A 21,811-nucleotide genomic window follows, 5' to 3' on the forward strand; every position below is an offset into this window, starting at 1 on the left:
AGAATGAACTACTGAGATGAGAGGTGGAGATAATCTCTGCACAGCACTGGCAATTACAACCCCATTGATTTCTCACAGTGTTTTTTCTTGCACAAAAGCTGGAGCTTTCCATCAAGCATCAACAAAGCAAAATCAAAGCTGAGACGTTTTGGGACATTTAGGAAGCTATTGCACAGGCTGCAATCTGAAATTAAAGCACACCAAAACGTACAAAGTCATTTTAGAAGCTCTCCACAATCTTTGAATCTCTCATGGGCAAGGAGAATGGTGAGGAGCCCCACAAACAGAGAAATCTCAGTGAGAAATGAGAAGTATTTTTCTCATCCTTTTGCATTCAGCTTGAAGAGAGTGATTGGAGTTGCTGATGTGTTTCACCCCAGATATTGCGCAAGTTGAAAAGATGCTGAGAAAGCTAATAGAGTGAGTATGGACATTTATCCATAGCCAGAAGATAAGATCTAGCCAAAGAAATAAGTGTTCTATGTCTTGCTAAATTGAAATGACTTGGTGTTATGAAATGCAGTAATTATACTTGCCAAGAAAGGCAGCAGATTCTCCCCACTCGGTTACTGGCCTGGTAGGCAAAGACCATCTCACAGGTGAGTGAGCAAATGCAGCTGAATATATCAGCATCCTCTAGCAGGACTGCATTGGAGTCAGGCAGGGCGCAGGCAGACAGAACACTGCTGATTCACTGATTCTGCCTGCTGCATGGCTTGGGGTTCTGAAGAAAAATAGGTGAGAGGAATATAGATTTTGCTTGCATTTGGCAAGGAGCTGGATATGCCAGGTTGCCTATCAGTTCAAATCTCACTTAGCAGGTTCACAGTTCCCATTTTGGAATATTCTGGTGAAATATTAATGTTCCAGGGAAAAAAAATCATTGACTTTGAAACATGAGATTGCCTTAATTTAGCACTTCCCTGAAGTGTTAAATTTTGTTTCCTGTGTTCCCAGGGGACTTATTCCGTATTCTTTCAAAAGGAAAAGATCTTGCTTCAGTAGATCTAACTATAATACCTTTATACTTGTGGAAATTGGCACTATCTCCAATGAATTTTTATGTAATTTAGGGAATAGGTGCAATTTTTTTCTTTTAATACAACCAGAAAAATTCAATTAAATTTGTTTCCTATTTAGAGCTGGCTCCGAGTGCCCTGAAAAAATCCCTTTACAAATATTTTCTTTTACTGCTACTGAAAAATTCCCATTATGTTAAAATGACCATTTTCTCCAGGCTCAGAGATATTTCTTTCAACTAAAAATATCCATGCCTGAAGCTCCAGTTTAGAGATAGAATAAGTGTCTGCTGACACATGTCACCAGTGCTTCAGAATCAAAACTAGAAGAGAGCAGGTGCTATGGTGCAGAAATATGCCTGGCAGTTGGAAAATAGAAAATTGCCAAAAACATGGCTGTCTAGATATGTGTTATAAAAAGAGATGAACTGCACATGAACTTCGGGAGTTGTTTATGAAAACAAGCAGAGCTTCAGGGTATTACATGCCCTTCTCCTTAATCACCCCAGAATCTGATAGGTGAGTAGGAGACTTCTAAAGGCATCAGTATCAGGGACGTAGTTCCCATTGGCTTACATTTCTGTCTCTGATTTAATGCCAGGGGAAGTGATATTCAAACCCAACTTTTGCCATTACACATGCAGTTGCCTATGGGGAAAATTACGGTGGCTCTATTTAAAGTAAACATCTGAAGTATCTGCCACCGATTTCCAATGTAACCTTGGAGCAGCGACATGACATAACAATTTGTTGGCTCTGTTTCTCCACTGAGTTATAGCCTATTGCAGAAGCACACAACAGTAAGACGAGACAGAGTTTGTATTCCCTTCTTCCCTTTCCCCGTTGTATATATCCACTCCCAAGATGTGTATACCAGGATTGTCAAGGTGTACATCATTCAGGAATCTAATGTTGAGGTTGGGTTGACTGAAGTGGCAACAGTGCTCTTCTTCCTTCTTGTCACTAGCTTTTGTGGCCATAGCAAAATGGGGGTGCCATAACCAAGCTGGTGCAGCAGATCTGAAGATGTCCTGAAGTGGTCCTGAGTACATTTTATTAGCCACTGCCCTGAGTATATGATCAGATTATGATCAGCTCATGCTGCATTGTCTCCAGTCTTGCATAATGAAGAGAAATTTAGCAGAGGTCTTGTTTAAAATGCCCTTGCACCTTTTTTTGATAAAGCAGAGCTGGCACCAGATATGGACAAATTTTGCTTTTCCTGTGGAAGGAATATGTTGGATGTAATAAGCCTGCAGTAGTCTTCCTGCTTATTTTACCTGTGCCAGAGGCCAGAAAGCCACATTTTCTGCTTCATCTGCTGATGCTGGAGGACAGACAGTAGGGACAGTCTCTGTTGAATAATTTCTTATCCTCAAAAGCAGAAGTCTCTACTGCTACCCTTAAGGGTATATAGGACAATAATCCCATGTTTTTACAACTCACTTCATGTTTTCTTTGTCTCACCTTTTCCATATTAGGATGAATTTAACATGTCACTTTGACCTATGAGGTGGGTCCAGTGCTTGTCTCCTAATGAGCCCCTCAGTCTCACACATTTCTAATTCCTCACAGTGACAGAAATGTACACTTTTGCCTGACTGAGAACTTAAGCCTGGGATTTAGTCCATTGTTTTATTTATTTTTACTGATTTTACTTCAAAGAGCCCATGTAGCAAGATGAGGGGCATGGAGTTAGCAATATTAAAGACACAAGAATAATAGCCTATGTTGATGCATAAGAGTAAAAAAACATGTCTTAAGAATCTGCCTTCATGGGCAGTAGTGCAGCTGTGCTGGCTTCAGGGAGGAGGCAGTGCTGTGATGGCTGGCCCCCAGCTGTGGGCTCAGTTCTGCTCCCAGGCACTCCAGCTTCACTCCCAGCCATGTCAGCTGGCACTTGAGACCTAACCTCACAAAAGAAAGTCATACTGTCTCTTTAGATTTAAATCCTCAGACTTTAGAGTCTGGGTATTTTCTTCAGGAACATTCAGTCGTGTACTTGGGGCTTATTTGTTCAATTTTTTGATAATCTTTACAATTTTCACAAATAGCCCCATTATTTAGGTTACATGGGAGCAGAATAGCACCCAATTAATGTATTCGCTGAGACTTACAGCTAGACCATATAAGGAGAAAAAATGTGTTTTTCCTGAAACCTGGTTTGGTATTTACTATAAAATGCGCCCAGAGTTAAAATCTTTATACTGTGCATGGATTTATAATGGATTTTACCAGATAAAAACTTACACTTCCAAAGAGGAGAGTGCTGACTAAGCAAAGGATGTGTGAATCTTCATACTGTGCCCTTTGTCTCACTGATCCTCTTGTCATCAGCTGCACTGTCCACAAAAATATATTCCTGCTTAGGGCATTCCAAGACATCTGTCTGACAGCAGGATTTGGTCAGTTTTATGCTGCCCATATCAAGTATTTTGTGGCCCTCCTCCAGGCTCATGTGGGGCAAAATATTCCCTGAGAGATGCATTTGCTGCCAGTCTCAGTAGCTGTCTGCAGACACACCCAAGCACCAGTACCCAGCAGGGCAGTGTGTGTGAAGCTCCTCCCCGGGGGTCTCTCTCCGGGGGCCAAATGAGAGCAGTTTAACCCAGGTAACAGGAGAGTTACCGTGGTGGGCAGGGACCTGAGGAGGGAGCTGGGCTCCTCCTCCCGGCGGCTCAGCAGGGGGAGCAGCTAAATTTTGCTGCTCTGGCTTCAGGTTCTCCTGTGGACTTTCACTTGCTGGATCGCTTTAGTCACACTCCCTTCCCTTGTCCCATGCCAACACTTGCTATGGACACTCCCAGGGATTTATATCCAGCCCAAGGTGTTTCTGGACCTTCTTCACCAGCCTTGTGCCAGAGATGAGTTTCCCTGCTCAAGGGAGATTCTTCATTCAGTTTCAAGTGCTTTGCTTTGCTGAGACACAAAGTGTCTTAGCAGACTGTAGAATCTGATCCAGAAATATTATAAAGTATCAGGAATATTTGGGTATATCCCAAAGAAACCGTTACTGCCATTCCCAGAATGCAAGACAGTAGGATTACACAGTACTCAATAATTCTGCATTTCATAAGTGAGAGCATATTTAGACTACAAAAAAAGATTTTAGGGAGGAGTGCTTTGCTTTTAGCTCTTTAAGATAGCCGTTAACCAACAAAACCACTGCTTTAAACAAAACTCCCTTTACAAAGCAGTTAAGGAGGATCAAGTTGCAAAGCTCAAAATGATTGTACTAAAAAATGTAACCCTGAAAACTGGGTCTGGAAGACAGCAAAAAATCTTCCTGGACATGGACAACAGTAAAAAAAACCTAAAATTGCCTATTGTCATAGCTTTAATATTAACACTAGCTGCTTTGGCAAGCTTTAAAGACTGGACTGCACTATAAAACCTAAAAATGTCCTGGAGTTGGAGTTGTTTACACAAAATATGAGGAGATATAAAGTTACAAAGCTGGGGGTTGGAAGAGATGGCTTTAAAACCATCCTCCGTGCACTGACGTCACGTGGAAGCCAGCTGCGGGGATGATGCTGAACGGAACTGTTTTCCAGTTTGCAAAAGTTGAGGAGTTATTCAAAGAGAGTTGCAAATGCTGCCCCAGTTGAAAGGTTGTGTCTTGCTTAGCTCTCTTGTTTCTTTTAAAGATCAAGATTCACAGAACAGGATCCCTGCTAGCTGTGTGTTTCATTGCTTTTGCTGCTGCCTAGAAATGGACTGAAAAACTCCGAAAGGATTTCTTATTCCATGAAAGGTATGGTTGCAGTTTATTTTAAGTCAGTGTTTTTGAACAGTTAAGATTAAAAAAGAAGGCAAATTTCTGATGTGGGAAACAGTTATTTAGACATCCCTCCAATGTTATTTATATGCAATGTCAAGTTCATATATGTTCTTTATTCTTAAAGTTCAGTTAGTTTTTTTCAGTGCAGGCAGAGATATATTAACAGAACAGGGATGACAGATAGCATTGTGTACACTTGAGTCCTCTCTTCTCTCTCCTTTCTTTTTCTTTCTTTCTTTCTCTCTTTCTTTTTTCTTTTCTTTTCTTTTCTTTTTTCTCTTTTCTTTTCTTTTCTTTTCTTTTCTTTTCTTTTCTTTTCTTTTCTTTTCTTTTCTTTTCTTTCTCTCTTTCTCTTTCTTCTTTCTTTCTTCTTTCACTGTCTCTCATTTCTCCCTCTCTCTTTTCTTTCCCTTCTCTCACTCAAATGTACTTTCTTTTTATGTATCAAGTGCGTGTTATCGTGACACATGGCACACATTTATAATTGAACAAATACATATGTTTACAATTTTCCTAGTCATCCAAAATACAGCACTTATTTGGAAATATAATTTGATTGCATTTTTTTTCTGTAAAAACAAGGGAAGATTTGTGTATCTGAATGATTATGCACATCCAGTCTGATTAAACTATGTTGAAAAATAACATCTCAGCTGATGTCAAGCAGATTATTTTCAGAAGTTGCTAGAGGTTGTTTGCAAACTATCTTGCATTTTTAATATGTGGCTAGAAAGAGTAAGATATGGAGGAATAATGACTAACATCAAATAGTTGCTTAAAACATTTTTTGCTTTAGAGGAGGAAGGGCTAAAAGAAAAGTTAAGGGAAAATACAGCTGATGCAGACAAAATTGATTATTTGCTTAATTTGATTGCTGTAATAAGCTTCTGACCTTGTCTAGGACATGCAGAAATTGCCAATACTGCAAGAGCACAGATATTGTTCTGATCCACAGAGCAAATGATAATGTGGCATTTTACATGCCTTTGGGTTGCTTAAGCCACGTGAAATACTCATGGGGAAATCTCGGTGCACTGTACACACAGAGGGTGTATTACCAAGACTGCACTATGTACTCCACCAAAATAATCCCAAACAGACCCAAAAGAAACACCAAGAAAGAAGAAAGGGGTGGGGGGAAGAGAAGTAGAAATAGGAGTCAAAGTCTCTGAGGAACTGATCTACTGTATGACAGCAGCGAAGCTGTATAGTCATCCAGCTGCTAACATCAATAAACATGAGTTTTCTTCTCAGAATTTATGTCAAGAGGAAATCTGAGAAGCCTAAGAAACAATACAAGCTTTTTGTGGATCTTAGAGCTACAAGTGACCATCTGTAACTTCTGTAACTATCCTTTTTCAAGACTTGATTTCCTTCTGACTGTCTTCAGTCTCTTTTTATAATCAGAGTTCCATATGAAACAATTTGAAAATTGTTAAGATGAATGCCAACATGGCAATAGTAGTTTCCAGCACTAAGGAAACACCAGAGGCCTTTTCAATGCTATATTCATGCTTGAAAGGAGTACATATTATATCTATTCTTGCATGTGTAAAAACAAATATGCTATACAGTATTGACCTTTCTAGTAATGTGTGGCTGATTAAAGCATGGTCATTATTACTAAGTGCACTAGCAAAATCGCCATTTGTGCAAGTTGTTGACAGATTATGTCTGCCTGTCTTGTTCATGACTTTATGGCATTTACATATGGGGGTCTTTAAATTTTTTTTTCTGGCATATATTTGTATAAGTATTACAGCGGAGCAGGGAGTTGACTTTTGTTTATTTCTCAGAGGTATCCTGAAAGGTTATAAAGACATAAATGTAGCCAAAACCAAAATAAAACGACGGTGCTAAAAACTGCAACCTTTCAATTATCAAAGTGAGAAAGTACAGCAATATTCTTAAAGTTCATTAGCAATAGATGCTTCAATTGCAATAGATCTTAACTGTAATAGAATTTTTTTGCAAGTGTTTTTTGGTCAACGCTTACTGGAGTCTGGAACAAAGCCAAAATGCTGGCCTGGAGAAGTGCAGTCTCTCTAGCCTTGCTGCATTCCCCAAGAGGCCGTGAGCAAACCAGTACTTGGCTTCTTTTTTGACAAGAATTCTGTGCTGTCTTTCAGCAGCTCCTAGTTTCAAGGAATTTTATGGTTTTATGAAGTTGCTCTGTATGTTTTTAGGCAGGGCAAAGAAGAAGGGTTTGAAATCTGTTTGTTGGTAGTTGAGGGACAGATTGTCATTTCAGAGACAAGTTTTTTACTCCAAGACAGGTGCTTGGGTAAACTGTTCTGCAAGCCCTGAGTTAAGGCTGGGCCCATGATGGCTTGGGAGATCCTGTGGGAGGGCTTCCTATGACCCAAAGTCCTGAGCAACCTGTTGGGTTTCATCTGAGCTCTTCTGCTTACTTGTACATGAAAGAAGCTGACTCCAAGTTTGGCATCATCTTCCCAGTCAGCTGAAATAATGCAGACACTGGTACATGGTGATTACATGGTAGCCACAGCTGAATCAGCAACACTTGCCAGTAATGTACAGGATGGGGAAGAACTTTCCTCAGGAGTGAGTTTTTATTATATCATAGAAAATGTGGGAAGTAAAATCAGCAGTTCCTGTGAGTTGACAATCACTGATTATCAGTCAGGAAAATGAACAAATTGCAGGAAGGTAAACTGGGATTATCCCTAGTTAACTCTCTGATAATTCATGTGCCTACCTATTTGGTTTCTGCCAGGAGAAGAAAGCAGTGCAAAGGTATTTTACTACTAGAACTAGATTCCATGTCCACCTAGGTAACCCAACAACTGGCTTTGAGAGCTGAAGTTAACAAACTCAAGTATCAATGCCTGTGCACCAGGCATTATATCACAGGAGCCATCATAACTGAATTAATGAGTGTTATTTCAGCCTTGCTGGCATAGTAAATGCTCTGATGGTAGTGGATTTTCTAGTGTAAAGCCTAAGAAAGCAAGAGGAACACCAGGCCTATAAAACCTGTAACTGCTGTGCTCCAAAGTCAGAAAAGCAGATCTTAAATATTTCCCTTAAAACATGCCTATTTAGTCGTTCAATTAATAGTTTTTTCATTTGCAGACACTAAGATGCTAAAGACTTCTGAAGGGAAGAAACTGAAGCACAAATTATTCAAATATTCTGAGAAAGGTTTTGAACAAGACTGGAGCTAGTGCTATTAGAGAATATTTTCTAGTTTTCCCTGTGCTTGTCCTGAAACTAACATTTATAGATTTAGATTTTTAAAACCAAAATTCTTGAACCCTTTTTAGTGACCCACTGTCCTTTATATATAAATGATTTCTACTGTATATGTCTGTACTTGTTGTTAGCTTTCCTGTCCTGCCTTCCTTCATGAATTCCAAAGCATTCATGTAGCCATGAGAATTCCCTGCATATATCAAGTTTACAGTCTTCAATTGCCAAAAGAATGTAACAGTCTCTGTCATGCTTCTTGCATGTGTGCAAGGAGTGTGTGAGCAAACATGATACCTTTACATTGGCAGTTGTCTTTTGAACTAATACAAAAATAGCTTTCACCCTCAAGGGCAGATCTTGCAGGATCCCAAGGTCCTGAAGTGCCATTCAGTATTATACGGACTCGAATTCATTGAAAACACATTTACAGTGAAGAGTAATGGCAAAGATGCAAAGTGATCATGGTACAGATCCTGCTATGGCAGATGTTACTGATTTCTGTGATGCTGAATGTGGGGTGTTCCAGCTCTCCTTTCCAGACTGGGCATCTTTGCCTTTGGGTTTATGTCCTATACTGCTTAGTTCATCCATATTTCAGTCACGCTCCAGATAAATGTCAAGCAATCGTGTTAATTCTGTCTCCTGCGAGTACATTTGAGTTACGAATTTTGGGAATTTTCTTGGTTGTCTTTGTTCCCTGAAAGCTAGAATAAAACATAAGTAAGACTTGCTCTCATAAACTTCCAGGAAACATTCAGAGAAGAAAGAAAAAAAGCAGAGCTGTCTTTGCTGTTGCACAGACCATAGCCATGGACCTGCGTGAACAACTGGAGAATACCGAGAGGAACTGGAATAAAGAAAAAATGGAATTGCTGGAGAGATTTGACAATGAAAGAAAAGAATGGGAATGTCAATGGAAGGTCATGCAGAAGAAAATAGAAGAGGTACTTTTAAACAAAAATCTGAGCACTCATTTTCACTTGGTGTGAAGTGACATGGAGTCACTTCAGTTTTTTTGGGGTTTTTTTTCTGTATTGTATCCTATTTCTTATGTGTCACTGGAAGTTTCTAATAGCTGATGGTAGGATGAAAATCCTGGGATTAAGCAGTATTTGCAACTGCTCATTTAGTAGTCATGAATACAAAGTAGGAGGTGAAATGTGGCTTTGTGTGCTATGAGATTATCGGTGCACATACTGTGGTGCACGTACTGGGCATGAGCCATGCTGCCTACATTATACATGCTTTTTTCAAGTACATACTGAACAATATGGGGATTAGAGAAGTGCATATTTAGAAACAAAAATTTAGGTATCATAATTGTCTAGCCAAAAGGATTTAGATGGCACAGGCCTGCTGGGGCAAATGGTAATATTAAAAATAATATATATATGAAATACTGTGTGATACAGAATTATTCTGGCTAGAACCTGTTCCTTTTATGGATGACTTTTCGGACAGAAAACAGGTCCAGTAAATAGCATGAAAGTTCTGAAACCACTTGTGTTTACACATACTAGCAAACAGTCCCTGCCATTTGCAATGCATTTCCTTCCAGAAATAGTCAGAGCAATTATTTATTATTCTTTTATCCTCAAATTGTCCCTTCAGCCAAACCCTCTGACACTCTCTAATGCATTAGCTGAGTCTGCTGGGCAGCCTACAGAGGCAAGTTTTTCATTAGTGAGCTTTCCACGTTTTTCATCTAATATACACATGGTTTCGCTTGCTCTCTGCCAGCACTGTCCTGTGGCTGAGCAACACAGGAATGTATGGCAGAGATGGCTCACATGAAAGTGAGAAGGAAAATAGTCAGAGCTAAAGGAATTGCAGCCATACACTGCCCATTAAACCAGCCTGCAGGTGAACTCCATAATGTCAAGTCTCTTATATTTTACCCACAGTTCTTGCAGACTTTGGTATGATTGTCTTTGCCACATTTTGTCTTTAGTGTTAGGACTTTTCTGTGCATCTTCCCTAATTTCACTGCCAGGCTGAGAATGCTCCAAAAGTTAGTAATGCGATCTGTGTACGTAGTTGAACTTCATTCTCTTAGGTATAAGAACTGGTTTGGAATGATGCTAATGAAAAGGTATTCTGGCTATTAGTAGATCTGACAATGTCAGCAAGGACTGTTTTCATCATATTCTTTATTAGCACAGAGATTAGGAAAGCATGACAGAGGCAGAAAAAGAGATAAAGAATGGAATGGGGCTGAGGGGAAGTGAATGAAGCAATTTGCTGGCTACTGCAGGGCCAAACAAAACTGCAGATGATACCCCAAGATCACTGGAATCCTAAGGTCCCCTCTTAAGCTGTGTCTATAGATGCTGCTGATTTCAGATGCCTGACATTTCTTCTCCAAAAGCCACATGGCTGGAGAAAAGGAGAGATAGATACCTTTCAAATGCCATTATCTGTAGAAGGATTTCCTCAATAATACTTGTGTTCCCTTAGCTTGAATTTTACTTTGGTAGTTTTCTCTAGCCCACCAAACGTAACTTAATTCCTTCAGGAAGAATTGTGGGGTTTAGGAGTTGATATTAGAGTTATGGAGTGGTATCTTTCCTTCTTACTGGTAAGCTGAATCTGTATGAGGCTCTTATTTCTTGGAAATGGCAAAGTTCAGCCCTCAGTTTCCATGAGCAGCTGGTCTTTGGGAGTGAAATTTGAAAACCCAGGATGAGGTCAAGTGTTAAGTCTCTGAACGTGAGAATACTTCTAAGCCACAGCACTACCCATGAAATGGCCATATGTCCTTCATGTTGTTATTCTTTTCCACTGTCCTTCCAAAAGCTGTTGTGATGGCCTTGTGCACTCTGAGAGGGCAGGCAGATGGCTGTTCAGAGGTGCCTGTGTGCTTTCTTCGTGAGAGCAAGTTAAGAATGAATGTTTATAAAGAGCAGTGGGATTCTTGGCACTGGAAATTACACTGTAAGCAGAAGAGATTTTTATGATGTTGCTATTGTTTCTAATTTATAATTTACCACAGTTCCTGGTTGGAATGTGCTGGGTGACCAGAATTAACACCTCTTCATTTACTAATGAAGCCACTGGACCTCAGCAGATAGCATGAAAAAGAGGGTCGCAGGACATTGCCAAATAATACCATTCTGCAGTACTGACCTATCACTCCAGTCATAGGGAAGAATTCCACTTATCTGAGAACTGAAAGAGTCTGCTCTACTGCAGATGGTACTGTATTTGATGAGAATTCACTTCCCCTCCTTCAAATAACATACTTTGATAGGCTGTAACATAGCCAGAACACTCTTTCTCCCTCACATTCCCCCACATTCCCTATCCATCACATCACAGTTGTGTCCACCACAGTGTGTTGATATTACTTGTAAAACAACCATCCAGCTTTTGGCTCAAGGCAGGGCCAGTTATCTCATGAGATCGCTTCCAGTCCCAGCCATGGGTGGAAGCCATACATTAAAACTATGGCAGAGAGTTTGAGAATGGTAGCAGCCCTTTCCTTATCCTGTGGAAATCATGGTGTGAACTATCACACTAGGTGACTCAGCATTTTTCTACTAACATGTGTATAGAATCTTTCTAATCAGTGCTACTGAGAGAAGCATCATTTAAAACAGAAGATAAATATGGGGGCTTTGCCATACAGTTCGTTACAATACCATGATTTAATAGAATTTCTATTGTCTTTTCAGCTTTACCAGGAGGTGAAACTTAGAAGGGAGAGCAATATGACCGTCCATGATAGCAAGGCCATTCAGAGCAAGATGCTGCAGCTGTCCATGCATTCCCCTACTTTGCAAGAGAATGACACAGTGGAGCTGAACCATCAACACAATGTGGCAAATGACAGAATGGGGAAAGGGAGTTTGCTTGGTATAACAGGACACGAATGGAAAGAACCCAGAGACAAGAGCAGAAACAATACCCTGTTAATGGACAATCTGGCCTTTGAGAACCACAAGGAACCTGAAAACAGCCTCAGCATTAAAACTTCCGAGAAAAATACCAAGAATTATATTGGTGATCTCAATGTAGTAAGTGAAGTATGATCATGTTTCAGTTACAAGGGGGAGTAAAACACTGAGGACTTTGGCCTGCCAGGTTAAGCTAAAGAACTGATCTCCCTGATTTTGTCTTTCCACAAGTCACTGTCTCTACTTCCTCCTAGGTTTGCTATCAGTGAGTGTCTTCTCACTGTTTAAATGTGTTAACAGTATGCTCTTTACCTCTGTTCACAAGGTGGGGGCATTTTTGTATCTTTTCTTGTACTACTTCCCTCTGCTCTGAATCATAAATGCAAATGACCACAAGTTTCAAACTAATTCTGGAGATACCATTTAAAATGTATATATTAAAGGACTGTTTTTTATATTTATAAAGGCTCTTAAAGAACTTGCCAGAGTCAGTGAAGAATTATGCAGCTATCAAGAGGAAATTCGAAAGAAGTCCAATCACAGAAGGTAAAAACATGTTTGGACTTCTCATTTTAGAGGAAGAAAATGAATAATGCTTCTTATGTTTTTCCCTTTGAAGGCATGTTTGCTGATGGATTTATTAGTAGTTGGGCAGTTCCTACCCTCCTAGGGTTTCAGTGCTCAACATAAAACATTCAAATGAAATATGCTGAAATAGGATACAAAGGCATGTTTTACTAGTAAAATGGATTTTATCTACAGAACCTACAAATCCAGATTATTATTTGTATGAGATGAAATTGTATTTTTTCTAAGTGCTGTACAGAGGATTGGGAAAGTGAACAGATATTTCTGTCTGCTCTGGCCCCATTTCCATGTAGTTTTATACAACATATGTATGGGTTTATACAACCACTGTATGGGTTTGTCATGCTGGGAAGTTTCTTACTTAAAGCCCAAATCTAGCCTTAAGCATGGGGGATGTGTCAGGAACTGATGATCCAAGAATACAAAGAAGGCAAGAGAGGGAAGAACAGCCATACATCTGTACTAATAGAAAGATGGCAAGACAGACCCTGAAAAGTATGTCCAGTGAACATTCCATCGTGTTAAAAATTCAATGTTCAGGGTCTTCTCTAGCAAAAAACAGACTGTCTCTTGAGTTGTGCAGAAATTCTCAGATCTTCTCAGATGCTCCCAAAGATCAGAGGGATTTCTCACACTCTACCATGTGATCAGTTGAACGTCTGTCACTAATTTATTATTTTAGCTGGGCTGCTGTTTGTATCTTTAAAGCAAATAGATTGATAGCTGATGCATAACTTCTAAAGGTGCTTTTTTAAGAGATCTCAAAAGACAGATCTCATGTGTAGGGTTATGAAACCTAAACAAGGGATACACTGTGTCCTACAGCTTTCTTCATTCAGCTCATAGTCAGGCAGACTCAAGAGTCATTAGAACAAGATCCTGCTGTCCTTACTGTAGCATAGATAAGAAAACAGCCATCTAAAAAACTCAGAAGAAGAATTTTAGTGGCAAAGGAATACAAATTCCTTTGTTGACCTTTCCTCAAATTTTTCACGTGTGTTTCGATTATTCTGGGTGTAACAGCTGCAACAAAACTGCTCCCAAACCTTTTTAAGTAGCCAGTGTTAAAACACCTGCTCCTGGGGAGAATTAATCCATGCTGAGGTTCTCTGGATGGTTCCTTATTGCTCATCCCTAAAACACCTCTTCTGTTATTTCCAGAATGAAGTCACTTCCTTTCCTGGGGGAATTTGAGGAAACCCAAAACACAGTTATTCTGCCTGAGATGAACCATGTGTCCAGCAATGAATCACAGACTTCAGCTGCTTTTGAAACAGAGGAACATAATAATAGGAAGAATCTGATGAGGTCCACCAAGGCTTTGAAAGACATTTCTTACAGTGGTCTTACTGGTGACATAGGAAAAGATTTCAGACCTTGGCAAAAGAAAGAAGCTCCACCAGTTCCTCCACGGAGCACTTCTCGGCACCTAACAAACTCACTTTCTGCAGTTGTACAGCTTTCAGAAGCACCAATAAGAGATCCAGGCATCAAAAGCAATTGCAAGGCTCCGGATTGTTGGAATGGAGGGAAACTGAGGAATCCTTCACCTGTAAACAAGAAAAAAGCTGCAGCAGCCTGTGCAAATGAAGGGCAGTCTGTGAAAGTCCCTGTGATGGTAACTGCTGCAATACCTGTAACCGAAAATGACTGCAATGTTCCAACAAGTTTCTGCCACAACACGTGGGCATTTGATATGGGCAAGCTTGGAAAAGACAATAAAAATGAGTCTTCCCCACTGTCAGCCCAAAAGAGTTGTTCAGATGGAAATATGGTCCAAAGCAACAAGATGCACCAGAAACAAAACACCAAGTCTCACAGCAGCCCTTTTTACAGCAATGACTTTTATGGCCCTGCTACCTTGCACAATGATCTTTTGGAAGACACCAGGTATACTTTGGGAAAGAACCAAAGAAATGAAATGCTAGCAGCAAAGATTGATGAGTTTAATCGGACTGTCTTTCACACAGATAAAGGTAACAGTGCTCTGCAACAAAATCAGGTGCCTCAAGCAGCATCAGAAGATCACAAGCCCTGTGGTCCACTGTGTGACTCTGCTACTAGCAGGGCAGAAGCTGTAAATACATCTTGTGTTTCAAATCCCAAACTCTCTCCAGCAAAGGAGCAAGAAACTAGCAACTCCAGCAAAGCTGTCAGGACAGCAGGGCAGCAAAAACACTTGAATGGACTTCCAAATACTAGTGGTTATAGGCACATGCTTCAGGAGCATGACTGGAGACCAAGTAATTTATCCGGTCGCCCGCGTTCAGCTGACTCAAGGTCGAACTATGGTGTTGTTGAAAAGCTTTTGAAAACCTATGAAAAATCAACAGCGACTTCTCCGTGTAGTGCAAAATGCTGCAAAGATAAGTGGGCACAGGCAAATTCTGAAATCACCAATGGGGGTTGTGAGACACTGAGTCAGTATTTAGAAATGCTCCAGATTGAGCAAGAAAAGCAAGACTTTCCGAGGAATTCAGCCAGGCATATTGGGCAGCAACTCAAGCAAGGAAAAGAGAGACAGAAGTTACCAGAGGTAAGGTTCATGAGAATGGCAAAAACAAAACAATTCTGTTTCATAACAAGCCTCAGACTCTAACATGGGGCAGACTAACATTACATTGTAAATAGTTATGTAAAAATAGATATGTTAGGCCAGGATTTGGATGAATCGGGAGCATTGCCTCTGAAGATTATAGAGGTGTGGGAAGGCAGGAGCATGTAAGTAAGAATGAGCAGTGAAGGCATGTGCCAGATTCTGATCCCTGCTGCTGTTCTGTAAAGCTAGTTTTTTACTGCAGAGCAGTTATGCTAGGATTGAACTAGTGAGAACTTCAATCAGGTTTTAACACCCTCTCTCCTTCCTTTAGCCGATGTGTTATGTCATAAGACTTCCCATAGGACTTAAGCAAACTTGGCCATGCCCCAAACCCTAGACGTCTTAGGTAGCATTCTTCAGTATCCACGGTGCTCTTTGGTTCAGGATTTCCTTGGAACTGCCTATGACAAGGGGTATTGTGACTCCATAAAGTTTCCATTAATAAAGTAACCTTCTCTTACTCATGTCTCAGTTCCAGATTCTCCTATATATTCAAGCATAGGCTCACAGAAACAGAAGAGCTTGGCATGACTAATTAATTTATATTTGGCTGAAGTTTATTTTCAGAAGTTTAGAAATACTGCCTTTGCCAACATTCTTTCTTAATAAAAAAGCGAACAGATGGTTTGAAAAACACACTGTAAGTTGCAGGTTCTGTAAAAGTCCACAAAAAGCACAAAGAGACATGCCTCTGGGAATCTCAAAAAAGATAAGGCAGGTGTGTTTTGAGCTGAGAAACTTAAATGGGTTCAGGCTGTCAGCTGGTATGCCTTAAACTGTCACAAATTCACAGACTTCAGTGGAGCTATATGGATTGAAGCAGCTGAGAATCTGACCATGCAGATTTTCTTCTGCATGTCTTTCTGACAGCCTTGCAGTGATGCAATGTCTTGCTTAACAGGCACATCTTTACTTCAGCACAGAAAGAAAAACGCCATGAAGCTTCTGATTTCTTTTTCATCCAATAAACTTTCGACAGGCAAACAAATTTTCATCAATGAATATGGAGGAAAGGAATAATGACTTTTTCCACAGGCTCACATTTTATATTGTCATTTCTATCTGTAGAAACTAGGTGTAGAATACTGCCTGATCAGGATCTACCATTTAAGTCCAGCAGAATTAATGTCACAGAGATGTAAAGAAGTACATGTGGCATGAGGTACTGGGTTTATTTTCATTATTTCCAATTTACATCAATATAGCTATGGTCAAAATCAGTTGGGTTTTCTCTGCATTTATGTCTCTGCAGGTAGACATGACACTGTATTAGACATAACCATTTTGAATTAGTTACCAAGTTAAACAGCTTCACACTGAACTAATGGAAACAGAGTTTCCTGAAATAGGATCTACCAAAAAATGCCTGAAAAGTATGTAAATCATACTCCAGTAATATCAGATGGTATTCTGAGTTCTACACTTGGAATAGTTCACAGCATTCACTGACAGAAAAACTTCCAGAAACTAAGAGATAAGAGGCAAATGTCAGTTTTGTCTTGCACTATCATTTCATACCTTTACTTGTGTCTGACACTTGTCTTCACGTATTTTAAACCACAACTGATGTGAGAATCCCTGTACATAGAAATAGCTGTTCTTTTGCATTCTGTGCATTGCTGCACTCCTTTTAATAGCTTCCAACCACCTGTTCTGAGGTCACCGCAAATGTCTTCCTGCATTCCCGCTGCATTCCACAAAAGCTGTGACTTGTTAAAGCAAGGAATTGCCTTTGTGTTCTAGATATGTGTGCCAGCTAAATGTTCAAGTGAGAAGGGCTTCTCCCGTCCCGCTCGGCCAGCAAATCGACGCCTACCTTCCAGATGGGCATCCAGATCCCCGTCAGCACCTCCCGCTGTGAGAAGAACGGTATACAACTCTGTCTCCTTTCGGTCAGAGACCTCAGTAGTCTGAACCCAGAGCTGGGTTGGATGGCGGTGTGAAAGCTCTATGCCTCACTATAACTGTGTTTGGTATGTGTCATAGCAACCAGTTCCACACTGTTGTGTTTTGTCCAAGAGTGACCCCCACCACATGCCGGACAAAACGTTCTGAATCTTAGGTCATCATCACCATGGTCTTCAGTGTTTTTATTGAAACGAAATAGCTATATCCCTGGTTTTCTCTGGGTCTTTTTGGTTTTTTCAAATAGTTCACAAGGAATTTCTTTTGAACAGCATCTTTCTTAATTTGCCAATCAATTTTGAGTTGAAACAATGTATAGTGCTGTATATTCTGACTCTTCTGCAAACCGCAGAACGTAAAGCTGTATGCATGATCATGTGTTTGTAGGTGCATGTGTTGGACTAGGAAGTATACAGGCCTGTATTTAGAAGAGACAAACTGTGCTAGTGTTGACATTGAAATTACAACCTATATGCCCACATATATATATATACTTTGTGTTTATTTTAAGAAGTTTGAAATATACAGTCCTGATGACATTTATATTTTGTATATCTTTTACATAGGTTCACAGGTGTAGTATTTAATGTAAAAAAACTAAATATGCATTTTTTGTGACTGATCGCAGTGATAATGCCTTGCACAATATGTATCTGAAGCAGACTAGCTTGACTGATTTGTCAGTCATGCTTCATAGCATCCTTGTTCAGTTTCCCAACCCTTATGCTAGGTCAAAATTCCCAAACATATTTTTTCTGAATTAAAATATTATATTATTTGTAATACATTAGCCTTTTTCAGCACCAGAGACATTTCTGAAATGTTCCAAACCCTTTACAAAGCTTAAATGTGCCATTATATATATAGCATACTGTAAACACTTGGGTAAATTCAACTACTGTAACATACAATTTATGAAGGGAAGAAAAGGGTTGTATATGCTCAATTCTGTAAAACTTATTTTTCCTTCTAGCATTATACTTTGAGGTTTGGCAAAGTCAGGTAACAGTGGACTTGTTTACTTTCACTCAAGGCAGGAGAACAAGCGCCGTTGTTCCCAGTGCTGCATCCACACTCCTTTTTTACTCTTCTCCTAGACTAGAGTGCCTGAGCCACTTGAAAATTCCCTGCTCCTGGACTGACTTGTGGCAGTCAGTTATGAAGTTTACTTGCACTCTGGCAAAAAGCTGCATCTAGTACGGAAATATTGCATTGAGGTATGATCACAGTGGTGCCTGAAATTCTGACACATGGCGTTGCAACTCTGGTGTTGCAATCACTTGACTTGGTATTATTTGCCATCTGAATGACATGCACAGAGCCTGGCTTGTTTCTTCCCACAGCGTGAAAGAAGTATGGATGCTATCCAGGCTCTGAACTTTCAGAAAGACAGTGTCCTTCATCCTGGAATTTTTGCACCTTTTGTTAGGCTGTTGCTGGATGCACAGTGCAGTAATGATGATAAATGTTACCTTTAAACAGCATGTCTAGGTCAAAAGGAGTAAAGAGGCACTTCTTCAACATCAGCCTGATCTTGTCTGGCAACTTTTCTTCTTCTTCTTCTGGAGAAACATAGTGTGTTGAAAGGAATTTCAAAAATCATCCTGGGATCCATTAATGTGCACATCTTCTTTTGTGAATGTAAAAAGGATTTCAGAGAGAGTGTAGGCTTTCGTCCTAGTGAATTGTATATGTGGCAATATAGGGAAAATTTAATGTGCTTAATTTGGTAGTGATCTGTTGTTCTACTCCAGTCATGTTGAGAATTCACACCTTTTTCCTACCTTTTAGGACCTTATTCTTCTTTCTTCTGCATTTCTTCTTTGATTTTGAAGAGAAAGAAAACAGGAGGACATGTGTTCTGAGCAATAGCCTGTATGGTAGTATTGGTAACAGTTCAGGCTTGCCAATATTGGAGTAGGCAGGCATTAGAGCCATAAATCCCAATTTATCATGCAATTATGGCTGTCTGCTTGGCAAAAAACACACTCAGAGTAATTTGCTCTATCTAGATTTCTGGTCCTTTCTAGGTCTATCCCACAACACATGAAGACTTCAAGCAAATCAACAATTCATCAAAACTTACTCAGATATTATTGCAAAATTATTGCTGGAAAAGATACAAGGACAGAAAATCTTGAAGAAAATTTATACATTTCAGATAGAGACAAAAATCTGTGTGCTCAAGTGAAAAATCCAGAGTTCTATAAATTTGACTGCTTGCCCTAATTTAGAGATTGTACTCCATTAGCTTCCTCAGAACTAGAAAATTAGACATGATTCATGGTAAATTTGGAACATGGCTTAATATTCTATCTAACTGTAGAAATTAGCAAACCAAAATACCTTGCAAATTGACCTTTTAAATGCCTAAGTAGCTGACCAGCTTTGAATGCCTAATGCTGAGGGAAGGGTAATAGGTGAGAATTGTAAAAAATATGGTTCTTAACTTCAGTCACTGTTGACTGCAAAAACACTTCTTTAAATTACCTTTATGGTGAAGTTAAGCAGTTTTGTTCTGAAAAATTGTGGTGCACTTTTGTTTGAAGTATGTAACTACAAAAGCATTTCCCTTGATTAGTCAGTGAAGGTGTTTCTTTAGTTCCCTTCAGTTTCTTTGGTTGCCTTTAACATAGACCACATTGTTGAATCACAGAGAAAGGATCAAATACCAACAACATTCCCTGATGTATGTAAGTCAAATGAACAGAAGGTTTTTGAAATAAACTAATAGGTCAAGGATGAGTCCATTTTGTCAAGATTTTCTGTGTCCGTCTAATTACAGACATTGGTTCTGATGTCAGTATCAAAAAGTATCAAAACTGGTGACTTTGGTCTGCAGGTGGCTAGTTGGAAATACTAACTTTAGAAAATTGCCACTGTCACTGTTTACATATTCTCTTCAACTGCACTTGTAACAGGGCCAGTGGACTGTGGTGATTTTTCTAGTTCCCATAACTGTGGTTATTGAACCATAAATAATGGCTTTATTCACTTATCAGCTGTACAGAAAAAAATCTCTGTTGGGCTTTCAGGTTCCCCTGTGTTGTTTCTGACAAGGAAATCTGTACATATACACACACCTGTGCAAGAAGCACAAATGATCTAAGCATAATTTGACCTTCCTATTAATCCTAATGTCACTTATGGAAGCAGTGAATTTTGTAAACCTGTTTCTAAAATAGGTTTTAATAATTTTGCTCCTCCATAGTCTGTCTCAAGTCTTAATGCACATACACGTTGTTCTTACTTGCACTCTGAATTAGTCTCTATTGCATGTTTATGGGTCTTAGTAATTCCCTGGAGAGACAGAGCCAGCTGCCCATTGACATGGGGATGCCACTAGGAATCAGCTGGCTGGTAGTTGACAGAAAGCATCATTCTCCCTTATGCTGGGAGATGGAGCCATAATCTTACCACACCCTTTTAAGGAGGAGTGGGGCAGGGTAGACACATATAGAAAAGAATCACTTAGATCTTACCTGCATATGCAACAGAGCTGGCCACCTGGAGACTAGAAAACTGGCCTGACTCAGACCCTCTGCTGGAGGCAGGAGTAGAGGAAAAAAATTCCCTTTAAAACCTCTGCGTATCATTCCTCAGACTGAGAGTACATTTCCGTTAGGTCTTTTGCCTTTACAGTGTAAGTGACAGACTTAGGAATCTTTAAAATGTTGCTGAAGGAATGAATTTTTTGTTCTCTAGCAACAACACAATTGCCTTTCACTATTACACACACTGTAAGAGAGTTGGCTGTTATATATAGGAAAGGATTGGCAATCAGCATAATAGGATTCTCCAGAGCATTCAGAATACCAACTTATTTCTCCAGACGTCTATTTAAAAAATTGGTTTTTTAAATAGGGATTTTGTATCCAAATGTCTTCAACAGCATTTTAGCAAAGATCTACAGCAATCCAGAAGGCAGGCCCAAGAACTTATGCAATTCTCACAGTGCTGCTATGCAAAGAATTTAATTGGCTTTGAAATCTGTAATATACAACTCTAGCCATTATACTGCTGATATTCTCTACTGTACTCATTTGTAATGATGTCTTTAGTTGTGTACCTGCTCTTTAAACTGGGATGTGCTCTAAATGCACTAAAAGCCCCTTGTTGCCTCTGGCCTTTCCACCCCTCTTTGATTTGCAGTGTGTACTTTTATGCAGTTTACTGCTGTTGGTCTGTATGTATATGTCATACCATAGGACTTTCTCTCTGTACTGCAGCCAAAATATTTTTTGGACAGGCTGTTCTAAAATGTACTGGTATTACTATTGCCATTCACAAATATATTAGATCTTGACCTATTGTTTTGCATCACTGAAAATGCACTTTCTTCATCCATTGTTAATGGCATACATTACACAAAACTTGTGCTTTTGTTTTTTTGAAATGACAATTCATCTGCTTTTGCAGTTTGGTTCTACCCCTCTCCTTCAGACCTTTTCTGTTGGCAAAGTTCTTGCATCAGCAGAGATGAGTTTCTGATGTGTCCAGTTGATCCAGTTGCTGTGTGGCCATGGCAGCTCAAACCTAAGGGTGCCTTGCTAACTGTTACTGTACAAAGAATTGTACCAGAATTTCCATGGGATAAGAGAGATTGAACCGTCAACATGATCAAAGTGAACATGTTGTTAATGCCTTTTCTCTAGTACCTGCTGTCAGCTCTGTTTCTGTTAAAGGGTCTGGAGTTTGATTCCTCCTAGTGGTGCATGTTTGTATGTGTGTATGGCCAAGATTCACTGAAAAATGACACTGTAGGGGAGTCCATATATGTTATATTTTAAAATCAGATTATCTGTGAGCC

The 21,811-nt window shown here is 39.7% G+C and overlaps 2 protein-coding genes across 2 annotated transcripts in view; both read left to right on the forward strand.

The window, feature by feature from the left end:
• The window catches only part of SOGA3 (SOGA family member 3), a 44,010-nt gene extending 39,266 nt beyond the window's left edge, over positions 1-4,744 (forward strand). Inside the window, 1 exon segment of the mRNA XM_039568590.1 lies at positions 4,667-4,744. The gene's annotated coding sequence lies outside the window, so the exon portion shown is untranslated.
• A 4,078-nt stretch (positions 4,745-8,822) lies between these two features.
• Positions 8,823-17,151, forward strand: KIAA0408 (KIAA0408 ortholog). The gene is made up of 5 exons (XM_039568591.1): positions 8,823-8,957; positions 11,688-12,029; positions 12,376-12,455; positions 13,659-15,033; positions 17,116-17,151. Exons 1-5 carry the CDS (start codon positions 8,823-8,825, stop codon positions 17,149-17,151), a joined length of 1,968 nt encoding a protein of 655 aa, XP_039424525.1.
• The last annotated feature ends 4,660 nt before the right edge of the window (positions 17,152-21,811 follow it).

This window comes from Corvus cornix, chromosome 3 (genome assembly GCF_000738735.6).
Source record: "Corvus cornix cornix isolate S_Up_H32 chromosome 3, ASM73873v5, whole genome shotgun sequence".
Taxonomy (NCBI): Eukaryota; Metazoa; Chordata; class Aves; order Passeriformes; family Corvidae; genus Corvus; species Corvus cornix.